Here is a 13,369-nt window from a genome sequence, read left to right as displayed (position 1 = left end):
AAATGTGATCTATTTTTTTGAGTTCTTAAAATGTATTTGCTCATGAAAGTTAAATTGTTATTTGTGTGAATGTTGTCTATATATGGAAACGAGGCGGGACGCAAAACAGGTTAGATTGAGCTTTACAAGCGCCACGTCACTGCCATGTCACTGCACTGCATCAAAGAGTATAGAAGTAACTTAAGTTACTTCTATACTCTTTGACTGCATCAACCCTGGAACTGTGCAAAGTAGGAGTTTGCCAGGATTGAATAACTCTGTCGCTGCCAATTTTAAGATATAATGCAATTATATGCAAATACAAGATAAGTTACACTAATGCTTGATTTCTGTGTTCGAGGTTGTTTATGATAATTTCAAGTTCCTAGTGTAGAATAGGTTGATATTAGGCCAATTTTGTGAATTTTGTTTTTTTCCAAATAATATTTCAGCAATAACAGTAATAACAGTAATAACTTATAAAATGCTAAAACAAACAAAACAGGTTTTAATCGCAAAACTATCCAAGTATGTGACGCGTCTGCTCCAGCAGGCGGCAACAATGCACCGAGCGAGCGTTCATTCACCTGCTGAAGTCCGTGAAGAAGATCGATGCAGTACACGCCTCTCGGGTACGAGTTTTGGCTGCTTCTCTTTAAACTTTACCGCTGAATTAAATATTAGCGGGAAACAATGAACACTTTACTGAACAAGGTGCAGTATTTAGAGTATGGCATCTAAGTTGTTGATGTTTTGCAGTGATACATGCTGTTGACACGAGCCAAGGTCGTAGAAGAAGAGCAGATATAAGTGTGTTATATATATTTTTTATAAGTTTACTGTATTTATAATCATATTTTTGGTTTGTGCAAATCTTTTGTTTCAGGTTTTATTGTTGCAGAACACAAGGGCGCTGTTGTGTGCAGCAGCATCGGTTCAGTAAGTCTCATTTTATTTTTAAATATGCTACATAAATCTTTGATATCTATCTATCTACATATATATTAAAGTGATGTTTTACAATGAATCGGTGTTTTTTCTCTCTAATGTCACAGAAGTCAGGTGTTAACTACACAGATGCCTTTGGGTAAGAGAATCTGTTGTTATATGTTTAATTTTCATATATGTATGTGTTTACATGTATAGGTAACTGACAGTAATCAAGTGATTTTAACAAGTTTAGTGATTTCAAGTTATTTAACAGAGAATTAATTTATAATTGTTTTAATTAATTTAATTGTACATCATATTAATTATTATTAGGAAGTGGTGAAATTAATGATCTCATTTATGTTTGAAAGCTATGCCCGGCCTACGAAAAGCACAGAGGTCATGGTGATGCAGGAGCAAGGCACTAAGATGTATGTAGATGCAGTCCTGAAAACCAATGAGCGTATTGTTCAGGTGAATGCTTTGAGTTCGTGTTTGGGCGTATGAATACATTACTAAATTGTATGATTGAATGTAATTTATACTGGGGTCATGTAGCTATACCAGATTTCTTGGTGGTGTGTTTTTTTAGATCAGTGAAATGAAGGCAACACTTTTTCCCATATTTATGGACGTTGTTCTGAAGAACCAGCCTGAGGGGGTGCGATTCTGTGTAAAGCAGGTTAGAAAATTACACTTTACACTTATTGACACTGTTCTTATTTTTAGTTTAAATCTTTCTGGCTGCATTTGACACTTCCATAAACTTTTATGGTAATTGTAAGGCTTAATTGTTTTTTTGTTTGTTTTTTTCCCCAGCACTCGGATACAGATTTTCAAGCATGGTTCAAGACAAGATCTGAGCTTGAGGGACTTCTTGCAAAAATTAATAATTAATAAATTATTTTGAAAAAAAAATTTTCATGTGAAATAACAAGTGTCAGACAGTTTTCTGCCCCATGTGTGCTGTAATGAATTTGTGAAGCAATATACTACCCCATGAATGTTTTCCATATTTAGTCATTTTTGTCTTCGTTTGAAGGCAATAACAGTAATTTGAGAAGTGTTTAAATAAGTTTTTGTTTACATAAAATATGTGTGTGTACTGTGTATATTTATTATGTATATATAAAGAACACACAGTATATATTTTGAAAACATTGACAAGTATTTACATGTATATATGTATATGCATATGATTTATATTAGAAATTATATAAATAACACATTTTTTTAATATATACATGCATGTGTTTGTATTTATATATACATAATATACATAGTGCACACTCATATTATGTTAACAAAAACTTTATTTTGGACGCGACTAATCGTTTAACAGCACTAGTTTAAATGAATCTTATGGATATCACATCACTGTTATTGGCAGTGTTCTAATTTTATATAGAAGAACGCATTTCCCAGAGTTCCAGGCTCCGTTTCCATAGCAACCTTTTTGACAACAGTAAACTAACTTAACAGAAAGAGCTCAATAATAAGGCTTTGCATTTGTGCGTTAATTCGGTTAAAGTGTAAAGATTGAGTTAAATAACCAAGCCATGGGAAGAGACTATTACGCTGTTTTGGAAATAAACCGCAACGCCACTGATGCTGACGTAAAGAAGGCGTAAGTTACAATTTGTTTTGTTTCTAAGAAGTATTATGTGTATACACTTCACTAAAAGCAGAAAACGATATGGTATATTATAATTTTGAGGACGTTTTATTTGTGTATCAGCTACCGGCGGCTCGCGCTGAAGCATCACCCGCGCAGCAGCAGCCACGCGCGCGCCGCCGAGCGCTTCACTCTGCTCGCGGAGGCGTATGACGTGCTGAGCGACCGTGAGTTCACGAGACAAATTATTAAATACAAACTTAATATAAAATACACAAAACAACCCCACAACAGCTCTTGAATATGCGACACAGCGTCGCAATGCTTACTATAGACGGTTTGATATTGTAACGGCCATGTTTCCCAACATTATTGGTTCCTAGAAAGTTCTGGCAAGATTAGTTTGTAGTTATAAAAAGAAACCCTAACATATCCTTTAGAGAACGTTGTGTATAAGTTCGTATTGTTGTCACATTAAAATAATCTTAGAACGTTAAGATTTGGTTTCCCAAAACAACCAAATTAAGCCCAAAAGGGGAACATTCTTGCTGAAATGGTATTCTTGGAGGTACTATGGAAAAAACATTCGTAATTAATTATTATTTTTCATATATACTTGGATTAAAGCATCAAAGTAGGCCTATTACTATCTCATCCTATCACTGTACCATTTCATTAAAGAAAACAGCACCCAGACAAACCTACAAATGTCACAAAGTTCAGCCCTCAGTTTTATCCTGGTAAACTGGTCATCATGTTTCTGTTTTTTTATCCAATGCAGCACGTAAAAAGGCCACGTATGATAAGTTTGAAGAGGAGGGTTTAAAAGGAGGGATCCCATCTGAGCTGGGAGTGAATGGCGCCTGGTCATCAGGATATGTGTACCATGGAAATGCAGATGAAACATTCAGACAGTTTTTTGGAGGAGATAATCCTTTTGCAGGTTATTTTTATTGGATGACAAGGCTGTATTTTTGTTTCTTCAATGATTGACCTTGTATCATTTCATGAATGTAGATTTAAAAAAAATAGTGTGGTGCAATTAAGTCCTAAATGAATAATGTATTAACGTCTTGGTGTTTTGAAGAACCCCAGCTCTTATTAGTAATGTGTCATAGATTTTTTCACCAATGATGGCAGTGAGGACAACACAGCTCTTAAGAGCTTGCGTGGACAAAAAGAAAAGCTACAGGATCCACCAATAGAGAGAGACCTTCACCTCGCCTTGGAGGACCTTTTTTATGGATGCACTAAAAAAATTAAGATATCCCGTAGGGTAAGTTCTGCATGCAGGTGTACAAATACCATAATTTGGACTCATGAGAAATTTATTTCAGAGATGTGTTTGATATAGGTCATGAATGAAGATGGACACACATCCAGCATCAGGGATAAAATTTTAACCTTCACTGTAAAAGCAGGATGGAATGAAGGGACGCGGATCACATTTCCAAAAGAGGGAGACCAGGCATGGCTGAACACAATTTTATTTCACTGTGTTTTTTAATTGATCTTAGTCATCACAGAATGTAAGTTTGTTTTCTCCACAGGGACCAAACAACATCCCAGCAGATATTGTTTTTGTCATACGCCAAAAGCATCATCCACGCTTTGTTCGCCAAAATGATGATCTTTACTACACAGCACACATTTCCCTTGAGAAGGTAAAAAAAAAGCAAAAATATATTTCATTTAGATAAATAGCTTATGACCAAACATATTTTCCTTTTTTGGTCTAGTTTTCATGCCGAATATGTGATAGGGTTTTCAATCGGACTTTAAAAATTACCAGCTCCACTCTAAAAGCGAACACTTGAATTGAATCAACATTATGTTTTAGTTTAATAGGATTTTGAATAAATATTTGTGGCAACTCTGCAGGCTTTGACTGGTTTCTCAGTAGAAGTTGAGACACTAGATGGCAGGCTTCTCAACATCCCCATCAATGACATTGTGCAGTGAGTAACAGTCTCCTTCTCTCTTTGACATTGCTCAAACACTTAATGTAATTCAACAAAACGTTGTGGTTTTAATGAAAATGATATAGTATTTTCTTTATATTATAGCCCTCAGTACACCAAAATTGTGACAGGGGAAGGAATGCCACTAGCCAACAACCAGTCCAAGAGAGGGGACCTGATCATTCGCTTCATTACACAATTCCCAGAGAAGCGCTCACCTGAAAAGAAAAGGCTTTTAAAACAAGCCCTCTCATCCAAACTCATTCAGGCATCTTAGTCCATTCGGTCATGAATACATACATTAAATGAATTAAAACGTTTCAACTCAATACTATAATTTGAAATTGGTGTTAAGTGCCCAATTTTTGGCACAAGCAAGTCACAAGAAGAGTAAAATTCAAAATCAAGTTTAATGGACTTGTAAACAGTTCTTATAGAAAACCTTAAAAAAAAAAAAAAAACCAAACCAAGAGATACAAGTCAGAACCACATCAGCAATGCTCAACTAACTGCACTCGCTACTTAAAGAGGAGTGGCCCAGTTATGGCGTGCTGCCATCATGGCCCGTTTCAGCTGTTCATAGGTGACAAACATAACCACATTCCAGGAGCCCAGCCTCAGGAACGATGGCATGAATCTAAAGAGAACAAACAGATGTCAGTTCAACATTCATCCTCAAATCATTAAAGCAAAGCTATAGTGGGTAAATAGAGCTGACCCCTTGTAAAAAGCCTTTGGTCCCTCTTTAGTCAGCATGGCTACAGCACAGTTGAGGGCACTGCTGTACTGGCCCGGGGCAGAGTTCATGTATCTTGTCTTCACAACATCAACAGGAGAAGCAATAACTGTAGTGCAGAAACCAGCTCCAAATGCAGATGTGAAGTGGCAGGGAAGATCATCTGTGAAGAAAAACCGCTATAAATATTTGTCACCATATGACACTTAGGGGTGCAATACATTTTTTGCGATCTCATCTCACCAGTCATCAGCGATGATTTAAGAAGTGCATCTTTGATGAGATCATAGGTCACCAGCTCAGTGCAGTTTACTATGGCATTGCGGGTGATATTTGGGCCAGTTCCTAAAAAGTATAGATTATAAAAGGAGAGCATGGTGATGACAACAACAATACAGATCAATATACAAATAAACTAAAAACAAAATCATAACTTTAGTTTATGTTACTTTTATTAACTAAAACTAATTAAATTAAAACGATTAAAAGTTTATAATATAAACTGAATAGATAAAAGTAATTGGCATTAAGATATATAAATCGTAATAAAATAAATTTAGTATTATAAAGTAACATTTATAAAATTATGAACTAATAACCTATTAAAAGGGTTAAAAAAAAAAGTTTATAATTATAATAAACTAAAATAGAATAAGTTAAAATAAAAATGATAAAATGTTTATTATAAGCTTATTAACCAATTAAACCATTTTAAATTTAGTTTAATAAAACTAAAGGTATTACAAATACATCAAAATAAACTTAGTTTAATAGTGAAACCAATTAAAAATATTTTAAAGTGTTATTGGTTTACAATATAATCAAAATTAACAGTAAATTAGTACAATCATACATTTTAACTCATTTTTACAAAAAAATTGTTTTTAGTATTATTTATATTTATTATAACTAAATTAACTTTGATCTTATCATCATCATCATTTTTATCATCCCAAGTTGGTCCAGGCTCACCTTTCCACAAACCACGAAACCCCTCTTCCTTTGCAATGGTCCGATATGCATCCATAGTACCACGGTAACGTTTATTGGCCCCAGCACTGATCTGAGCCTGAAATCGTACCTTCACCACATCGGTGGGTTGGGCCAGAGCCACTGCCATGGCTCCAGTCGTACACCCAGCCATCAGCCGACTGCCAATCCCAACATCTAAGGAGAATTATTTATTGAATGGCATGAATATGAAAGGTATTGCATAACAAATGGTTTCCAATCTTCCCTGTATACAAGCATTTGGCAACTTACGATCTGAGCCTTTGGTGTAAAACTGCTTGACCGAATCATAGAGGCCGATGCGTACAGAGGCAAAGCTCATCTGACGCTGCAGTCCCGCAACCAGCCCGCTGTAGAGACTGCGCGGCCCCTCGACACGCACCATGGTGCGGATCGTGCCAAACACTCCACGATATTTCACTGGACCATGGCCTGCGTTCACGGGACTTATGGTCTCCCCCTGAATCTGTACAGAACAAAAGGAGGATGGAGATACTTTACAGAATCACAGGGGAGGGAAGCAGCATCTTCAGGTTAAAAGGGTCCATAGTGATCCTGGGTCAGCAAGGACAATCATCAAGGCCTGGACCTGCTTACGTTGCTAGTGTAAAGAGAGTCAAGAGAGATAGATAAAGCTGATGTCAGTATAGGTTTGACTTTAAACATTCCACCTGAAATCAAAGGTTAGTTTTTGGTTGATGCAAGTTGATCTGGGTCAAGTCATCACACGCGTCTGTTGTCTCCAGACTCAACTGCTGGCTCAGCTGTCACAGAAGCAAAAATTTGTCATTTAAACGAAGTTCTCAAATTCTACAAAGACTCACCTGAAGTCTAACTTTTGCGGTGTCCAATGGAAATGTGAAGAGGTCTGCAATGCAGGCTGCGGTTCCTGCACCAATAAACTTCACAGTGGCTGTAGGAGGCACATCACCAGCTCTGAATCCAACCATGTTTAATTGCAATTGGAATCACAGGGATGTAAAGTTGAAATCGAATGCGTTGAAAACCAATGAAGTGAACACAAGATAGGTGAACTCCACCCTAACCTGGATTAGGAAGACACATAATGATTACTTTCTTTTGAAGCTTATGGTTTGCATTTAATACCTTCGTTTCATTAAACAAATTTTTGTCATTTGGGGTGGGACAATTTAAATGAAATGTAAAGGTTCAGTTGAGTCAACACACAAAAGGAACATCATGTTCTCTCTGACGTGTTAATCTATACGCTGACGTCACCATCCTGTTTACATCTTGTGTCGCTTTGTTGGCTTTCTACCACACAAAGGAGCTTCAATACAGGAAGTGCGGATATACACAAAAGGCGAATTTATGTTATGCTGGCATAATATTATATCAACTGTATTAACCGTATAGATTAAAACAAGCGAATAAACATTTTAACGAAACTTTTTGTACCAACCGTTTTGGATGAGAACTTCAAGATTCTCTGAAAGTATCTCTCTGGTTGAAATGACTTTCGACTTGAATTTTGTTGCCGCGTTGTTCCATAGAGAAACTTTTAAAACCAGTACAAATCAAAAACATACTCCAAATTCTGCAAGACAAGAATATTGTTTTGCGTTAGATACAGCTCTGCATTAGGCTACATTTAATCATTCAACAAAACAACTTAAAGTAAAGAAGAAAGTCTATTGTTTAATGACGTGTAAGGTCACAATACTCACCTTAAACAAAAATGTATAAAGTGTCTGCGAAGAAAAGTGTTTACTAGCGAAAAATATCTTCCTCGGAACGCACACAGTTAAAACCCGCAGGTGCTCTGTTCTGGTTCGAACGCAGCGGCGAGCCTTTTAAACACCTTCGAGGAGTCACGTGACGCGTCATTCAGCGCATAAATTAACGCCTCTACCAACTTTACTGATAAAACATGAAACCCGTTTTCCAAAGTTGAGCTTTCATTGTTTTCGGTTTATGTTTAAAAATGTGCAGGTAAATGCTGCTAAACGTTCCTCAACTAGTACAAGAAAATAATAATATTAATAATAATATATTTTGTATTTTCTCTTGTTCAAACTTGTTGAATATTAAAGTTATAGAGGTCTGGTGTTGATTTGTATTTCAGAATTATTCACTCTTTAAAATATTTTGAATGGCATTTCTATTGTGACAACTTATGTAATGACAACATACCAATACTTTAAGGTAGGCTATATGCTTATACACATGTAGTTGACTTTTTCAAAAACAAATTTGTCTTTATAAATTTGAGAAAAGTCTGACAATTAGCCCCAGTCTCCCCAATTTGACCGAAATGCTGAGTCACTCTGAATGTGTAGTATGTGCACATATGTTATTCATAAAAAGGACTTTCTCCCTATTTTAAAGGGACATCTGCTGGATTTGCTTTTTCACATGCATTGATAATTGATGTAAATATGTTGTTGCAGAAGCTGTTTTTGATATTTGTCAAGGAATTTGTCATATTACATTTATAACTAAATGACCAAAAGCATTTAAACTGCATACATGAACTGAACTTCATTTCACCACATCAAGCAGAAAGAGCTGCTACTATTTAAGTTTCACATAGATATGTTAACACAGAACTGTAATAGACAAGGTTCAACTTCAAGGCAAAAAAGCTAATTGTGTTAAAAACACACAGTGACACACATGCTTCATGAACTGCACACTGCTGCGTATTATTGTGTGACTTTTAATTTCAAGGTTCATGTTTGCACAACAGTCTTCAGAGAGCATCAGGCATCTCTTCTATCACACATCCTCAGTATCCTGAAACATGTGAGTGCTTTTTGTCATTCACACTTCACAGATTTGCATTTGTCTTAATGTTAATTTGGCACATGGAATTCACAGCTTCATTCTAACGAAGATTTTGTTTGTCTGTCTTTTACTAGGTCAGCATGAGAGCAGTTTGAAACCACTTTCAGTTCCTTTGTCATGTGAATGCCATTAGTATTAAAGTTACCCTCTGGGTGTCAGGCTCTCAGTTGATTAGATCATTGATTGATTAAAAGACTTTAGGGGAGACAAATGCATCTGATCTTAATGAGTTGCATGTACCTGATTTGAAGCTTAAAACAATTTAGACCTCATTCAAGGAAACAGATATATCATAAAAAAGTTTTATTTTTCAATAATGTACAGTTTCCAAATTATAGTATAAATATAAATTCATTAATTAGAGCTATGGACCCGTTTACTGACATATTTAAAAGTATTTACATAAAAAATGGACATATATCCTCAGTGTACAATGACAATGTAACTAAGACATATCTGCATTTGCTTTCTCACTCATGCGTCTCATAATTTTTGGCAGCTCATCTTTCATTTTCGATGAACTTGACCTTTGGCCTTAACAAGTTGCAGCCTTTTTCAGTGATAAGACTTAACCCGAAAATCCCTTTATTCTCATGACGGAGGACTTGACTTATATTTTCACTCTGTTTAATCTAAATCAGAAGATGTTGACAATGTCCATTCAGAAAGGTGACTACCATGAGCTCTGCATTCTAGTCAGACCTCTCTTGATTTGCTCATAGGAGACAAACATCACAATGTTCCAGGATCCCAAGCGTAGGAAGGAGGGCACAAAGCTGTTGGGGAAGATCAAGATAACACATTTATGGTACTGAAAATAAGACTTGTATCTTGTATCTTGTATCTTGTTCTATACAAATTATGTTTGGTTCATAGCATATTTGTCTTACCCCTTATAGAAAGCTGTTGGTCCCTCTTTGGTCAGCATAGTGAGGGCACAGTTTAGTGCACTGCTGTACTGGCCTGCAGTTGAGTTCATGAAGCGGGTCTTTACTACATCTACTGGAGACGCCACAATCGTGGTGCAGAAACCAGCTCCAAATGCAGCGGTAAAGTGGCAGGGTAGGTTATCTAATGAGGGCATATGTGTTAGACAACAAGAACATACAAAAAGCCACAATAAAAGCATAGGGGTTCATAGATTTCATACCTGTCATGAGGTCATATTTTAATACGAGTTCCTTGATAATGTCGTAAGTGACCAGCTCTGCGCAGTTTACAATCGCATTCCTTGTGATGTTTGGCATGCAGCCTAAAATAGAGAAACACATGCATGTTTATCTCAACCAGAACACATTCACTTAGAATAGCATGTGAAAGTTGAATTTAAAGGGCCAGTGCACCAAAAAATGTCAGTCATCATTTACACACCCTCATGTTTCCCCAAAACTTTTATTTCTTCTGTGTAACTAAAAAGAAGATATTTTGTATTTGTATCCATACAGTGAAAGTCAGTGGGGGTCCTTTGTTGCTTTTGACATTGCTATTTCATTATTATTTTAGAAAGTCATACAGGTTTGGAATGAAAATAAAGGTTTAACAATAAGGGTGAGTAAATTCTGATAGATTTTTTTGGGAAGGTTAAGTATTCCTTTTTAAGAACTCTCGCTCACCCTTCCAAAGCCCCCGAACACCCTCATCACGTGCAATAGTCCGATATGCATCCATTGTGCCATTGTATCTCTTTAATCCGTCAGATTCACGCACTTGAGCCTGAAAACGCACTTTTACAACATCTGTGGGCTGTGCAAACACGACAGCCATGGCCCCAGTGGTGCAGCCAGCCATTAGGCGAGTAACAATATTTGCATCTGAGAAGAAAAGAGCAGAGTGCAAGGATCAGTGTCACCACTATCCTTTCTGTCTCTATTCAAACCACCAGTCTGATACTTACTCTCAGATCCTCTGGTGTAGAATTGCTTCATTGAGTCATAAAGACCGATACGAACAGATGCAAAGCTCATTTGTCGTTGCAGTCCTGCCACCAGGCCATTGTACAGACTCCTCGCACCCTCTGTACGCACCATTGTGGTGATAGTGCCAAATACTCCACGATATTTCACCACAGCTGACCCTGAGGCAGATCTAGACTCTCCCTGGATCTGAAATAAGACAGATGGATGATATGCAAAATATGCTTTTTGTGTAGTTATTTGATTGTTTCAGTCACAGTGCAAACACATTTTAAACAGCTCTTAATGGCACCAAAAATTATTTTCTTTATGCCACGCTTTTTGCATATACAGCTTATATATTAGTAAAATTAGAATTATATAAATTATAAACCTAAGTACTCACCTGAAGTCTCACTTTTGCTGTGTCCAGTGGGAAAGTGATCAGATCGGCAAAACATGCCGCTGTACCAGCTCCAAAAAACTTGATAGCAGCAGTTGGTGGCAGGTCGGCAGGTTTAATTCCAACCATTTTTTCTCTGCTTCTGAAAGGAACTTTTTTTATTTTTATCTAGCGCTTTTTGTGTTTCCCTACCTGAGGGAGAATAAGAAGCAGGCCAAAACTGATTAAGATTCATCATCGCAAATTAACTATCTTGATTCAGATCCAAGAATTGAAAATAAATATTTAGGCTTCGATTTACCTCAACAGACTGCTGATTCAAGATCAAGTTTCTTCCAAGTTAATAACTCTCTTGTCTTTTATTTTAAATGTTTCAACACCTTTGGCCATAAAAACTTGTGGCTCAGTGTCCCAAAGCAGCATTCCAGCAGCACAACACTACAAAGAAACATTCAGGATCAAAGCAAATCATCTGTGATTTGTGGTTATAGATAAACCATGACTGTTAACTCAATATTTCTCGTAATTTCAGCAATGGATATAAATACAAAAATCAGCATACTATATCGTATGAAACAATAGAGTACAACATTACAGATATTACTTATCTCTCGTTACTTAAGTTCTGGGTACCCAGAAACATATCAGCATACAACATTGGGCAAAATATAATAAAAAACAGTGTGCTCACCAACCTTCTGGTAATATGAAATTGTTAGTCCAAATTGTTCAAATTGACGGAAAACTAAATAATTATTTTCATCCTGGGTTTAATCCAGCAAGTGTGTTTTCCACCTGAGTATGGTGGAACCGGTCTGTCAAACCTGAATTTATATGTGAATGTTCCGGTTGCAGCCAGTCCCATGTATTCCTTTCATCACACATGACTCTAATTTTAACTCTGTGTGGCGGGAGAACGTGTACACTTGTTTACTAGTTGTCACTGACAGGGTTGTTGTCTGCCCTCTATATGAAATTTACACACATATCAATAAAAACAATAGAAATATATTAAAGTATTATATATTTAACATTCTTAAACATTTATGTTCATTTTTAATGTTAATTGTTTTAAATTTAAAAAAAATAACAAATATATTTTTTAATACAAATTATATATTTATTTATTTAAAAATATGTTACATATAAATTATATCTATATCTATCTATCTATCTATCTATACTGTGTGTATATATAAACACACATAGGTTACATGTCATTTTGGAATGTTTACTGCTAATTTAATTAGTTATACATGTCAATGTCATAGAATTGTCTTGTGCAGTTCGAATTAAAATTGTTAATTTTATTGTTTGTTTATAGTTATTCACAAAAACTGATGTTCATAGACACACATGTGTTGCTTTGTCACCTTTCCCCTGCTTTCCAAAACACCTCGGGAGGGCGGCCAGCAGGAATTTTGTTCTGTAATCTGAGTGTGATCTCATTGGCTGCTGAGTGTTCTTTGGGCTATATGTTCATCCTATGAAACAGGGGGCTTGTCGCTTTGACCTATCATTTTCATTTCTGCTATTTACAGAGAAGGGATCAGTGTTTCAAGTAAAAGTTGCTGTCCATTTATTAAAAAACACAATGGTTTTTCAAATCATTTGGTCATTGCCGGATAAATAGAAACCAACACCTTACATAAATACACCTGACATCCATGCCACAACAATATGTACCAAAATGGAGCTCCACCTCCTAACTTGTTAAAGTTGTATAAGTTGTTTGGGGAACGCTGACTCTTAACAGCCAATCTGTGCTTTTCTCGTGGTGGGAGTGAATGTAAGGCATCTGCTAACAGTAAATCAGGAACCTCTGTATTCCGGATGAATCCAGATCAGGTCTAGACCAGCCAGAGGGTACAGGCTACTCGTCCTTATCGAAATGTCAAGAAAAGTCCAGGTCATATTTACAAAATAAAAAATTAATTAATTAATTAATTAATTAATTAATATGTATAGATGTATTTTTGTATTAAGATTCTCCCAGAAGTGTCAAGGGGTCAAAAATAGAGAAATTTTCTCTCT

The 13,369-nt window shown here is 36.1% G+C and overlaps 4 protein-coding genes and 1 long non-coding RNA gene across 5 annotated transcripts; 3 read left to right on the top strand and 2 right to left on the bottom strand.

Annotated features, from left to right (window-relative positions):
• The first annotated feature begins 654 nt into the window (after positions 1–654).
• Positions 655–1,151, top strand: LOC132127387 (uncharacterized). Its single transcript, XR_009427518.1, has 3 exons — positions 655–693; positions 866–918; positions 1,035–1,151. It is a non-coding gene; the product is annotated as an uncharacterized LOC132127387 (long non-coding RNA).
• A 104-nt stretch (positions 1,152–1,255) lies between these two features.
• Positions 1,256–1,810, top strand: LOC132127600 (large ribosomal subunit protein mL48-like). Its single transcript, XM_059539533.1, has 3 exons — positions 1,256–1,383; positions 1,502–1,591; positions 1,729–1,810. Exons 1-3 carry the CDS (start codon positions 1,258–1,260, stop codon positions 1,804–1,806), a joined length of 294 nt encoding a protein of 97 aa, XP_059395516.1. The 5' UTR covers positions 1,256–1,257; the 3' UTR covers positions 1,807–1,810.
• Positions 1,811–2,403: 593 nt separating this feature from the next.
• Positions 2,404–4,814, top strand: LOC132127256 (dnaJ homolog subfamily B member 13-like). The gene is made up of 8 exons (XM_059539044.1): positions 2,404–2,536; positions 2,648–2,751; positions 3,306–3,467; positions 3,643–3,800; positions 3,879–3,992; positions 4,075–4,188; positions 4,406–4,482; positions 4,591–4,814. The coding sequence occupies exons 1-8, from the start codon at positions 2,469–2,471 to the stop codon at positions 4,760–4,762; spliced, it is 969 nt and encodes a 322-aa protein (XP_059395027.1). The 5' UTR covers positions 2,404–2,468; the 3' UTR covers positions 4,763–4,814.
• Positions 4,815–4,876: 62 nt separating this feature from the next.
• On the bottom strand, positions 4,877–8,054 carry LOC132127257 (mitochondrial uncoupling protein 2). Its single transcript, XM_059539045.1, has 8 exons — positions 7,921–8,054; positions 7,656–7,790; positions 7,057–7,278; positions 6,485–6,698; positions 6,194–6,388; positions 5,465–5,566; positions 5,204–5,384; positions 4,877–5,122 (listed from the first exon to the last, which is right to left on the bottom strand). The coding sequence occupies exons 3-8, from the start codon at positions 7,180–7,182 to the stop codon at positions 5,008–5,010; spliced, it is 933 nt and encodes a 310-aa protein (XP_059395028.1). The 5' UTR covers positions 7,183–7,278; positions 7,656–7,790; positions 7,921–8,054; the 3' UTR covers positions 4,877–5,007.
• A 1,279-nt stretch (positions 8,055–9,333) lies between these two features.
• Positions 9,334–12,188, bottom strand: LOC132127258 (mitochondrial uncoupling protein 2-like). Its single transcript, XM_059539046.1, has 8 exons — positions 12,031–12,188; positions 11,637–11,773; positions 11,339–11,527; positions 10,935–11,142; positions 10,654–10,851; positions 10,191–10,292; positions 9,931–10,111; positions 9,334–9,816 (listed from the first exon to the last, which is right to left on the bottom strand). Exons 3-8 carry the CDS (start codon positions 11,462–11,464, stop codon positions 9,714–9,716), a joined length of 918 nt encoding a protein of 305 aa, XP_059395029.1. The 5' UTR covers positions 11,465–11,527; positions 11,637–11,773; positions 12,031–12,188; the 3' UTR covers positions 9,334–9,713.
• Positions 12,189–13,369: the final 1,181 nt, after the last annotated feature.

Source organism: Carassius carassius, chromosome 45, assembly GCF_963082965.1.
Source record: "Carassius carassius chromosome 45, fCarCar2.1, whole genome shotgun sequence".
Classification (NCBI taxonomy): Eukaryota; Metazoa; Chordata; class Actinopteri; order Cypriniformes; family Cyprinidae; genus Carassius; species Carassius carassius.
The sequence above is the reverse complement of the archived record's forward strand: the minus strand, read 5'-3'. Positions and strand labels throughout refer to the sequence as shown.

What these genes read in the sequence shown, in the direction of transcription:
- LOC132127600 (XM_059539533.1), top strand. Translation starts at nt 1,258, where the DNA reads ATGATCTCATTTATGTTTGAAAGCTATGCCCGGCCTACGAAAAGCACA. An exon ending in CCAATGAGCGTATTGTTCAG is followed by an intron (nt 1,384 to 1,501) that starts GTGAATGCTTTG and finishes GTGTTTTTTTAG; the next exon opens with ATCAGTGAAATGAAGGCAAC. An exon ending in TGCGATTCTGTGTAAAGCAG is followed by an intron (nt 1,592 to 1,728) that starts GTTAGAAAATTA and finishes TTTTTTCCCCAG; the next exon opens with CACTCGGATACAGATTTTCA.
- LOC132127257 (XM_059539045.1), bottom strand. Translation starts at nt 7,182, where the DNA reads ATGGTTGGATTCAGAGCTGGTGATGTGCCTCCTACAGCCACTGTGAAG. An exon ending in TTACACCAAAGGCTCAGATC is followed by an intron (nt 6,389 to 6,484) that starts GTAAGTTGCCAA and finishes AATTCTCCTTAG; the next exon opens with ATGTTGGGATTGGCAGTCGG. An exon ending in GTTTCGTGGTTTGTGGAAAG is followed by an intron (nt 5,567 to 6,193) that starts GTGAGCCTGGAC and finishes TATACTTTTTAG; the next exon opens with GAACTGGCCCAAATATCACC.
- LOC132127258 (XM_059539046.1), bottom strand. Translation starts at nt 11,464, where the DNA reads ATGGTTGGAATTAAACCTGCCGACCTGCCACCAACTGCTGCTATCAAG. An exon ending in CTACACCAGAGGATCTGAGA is followed by an intron (nt 10,852 to 10,934) that starts GTAAGTATCAGA and finishes TTTTCTTCTCAG; the next exon opens with ATGCAAATATTGTTACTCGC. An exon ending in TGTTCGGGGGCTTTGGAAGG is followed by an intron (nt 10,293 to 10,653) that starts GTGAGCGAGAGT and finishes TCTCTATTTTAG; the next exon opens with GCTGCATGCCAAACATCACA.
- LOC132127256 (XM_059539044.1), top strand. Translation starts at nt 2,469, where the DNA reads ATGGGAAGAGACTATTACGCTGTTTTGGAAATAAACCGCAACGCCACT. An exon ending in AAATTAAGATATCCCGTAGG is followed by an intron (nt 3,801 to 3,878) that starts GTAAGTTCTGCA and finishes TGTTTGATATAG; the next exon opens with GTCATGAATGAAGATGGACA. An exon ending in CACACATTTCCCTTGAGAAG is followed by an intron (nt 4,189 to 4,405) that starts GTAAAAAAAAAG and finishes GCAACTCTGCAG; the next exon opens with GCTTTGACTGGTTTCTCAGT.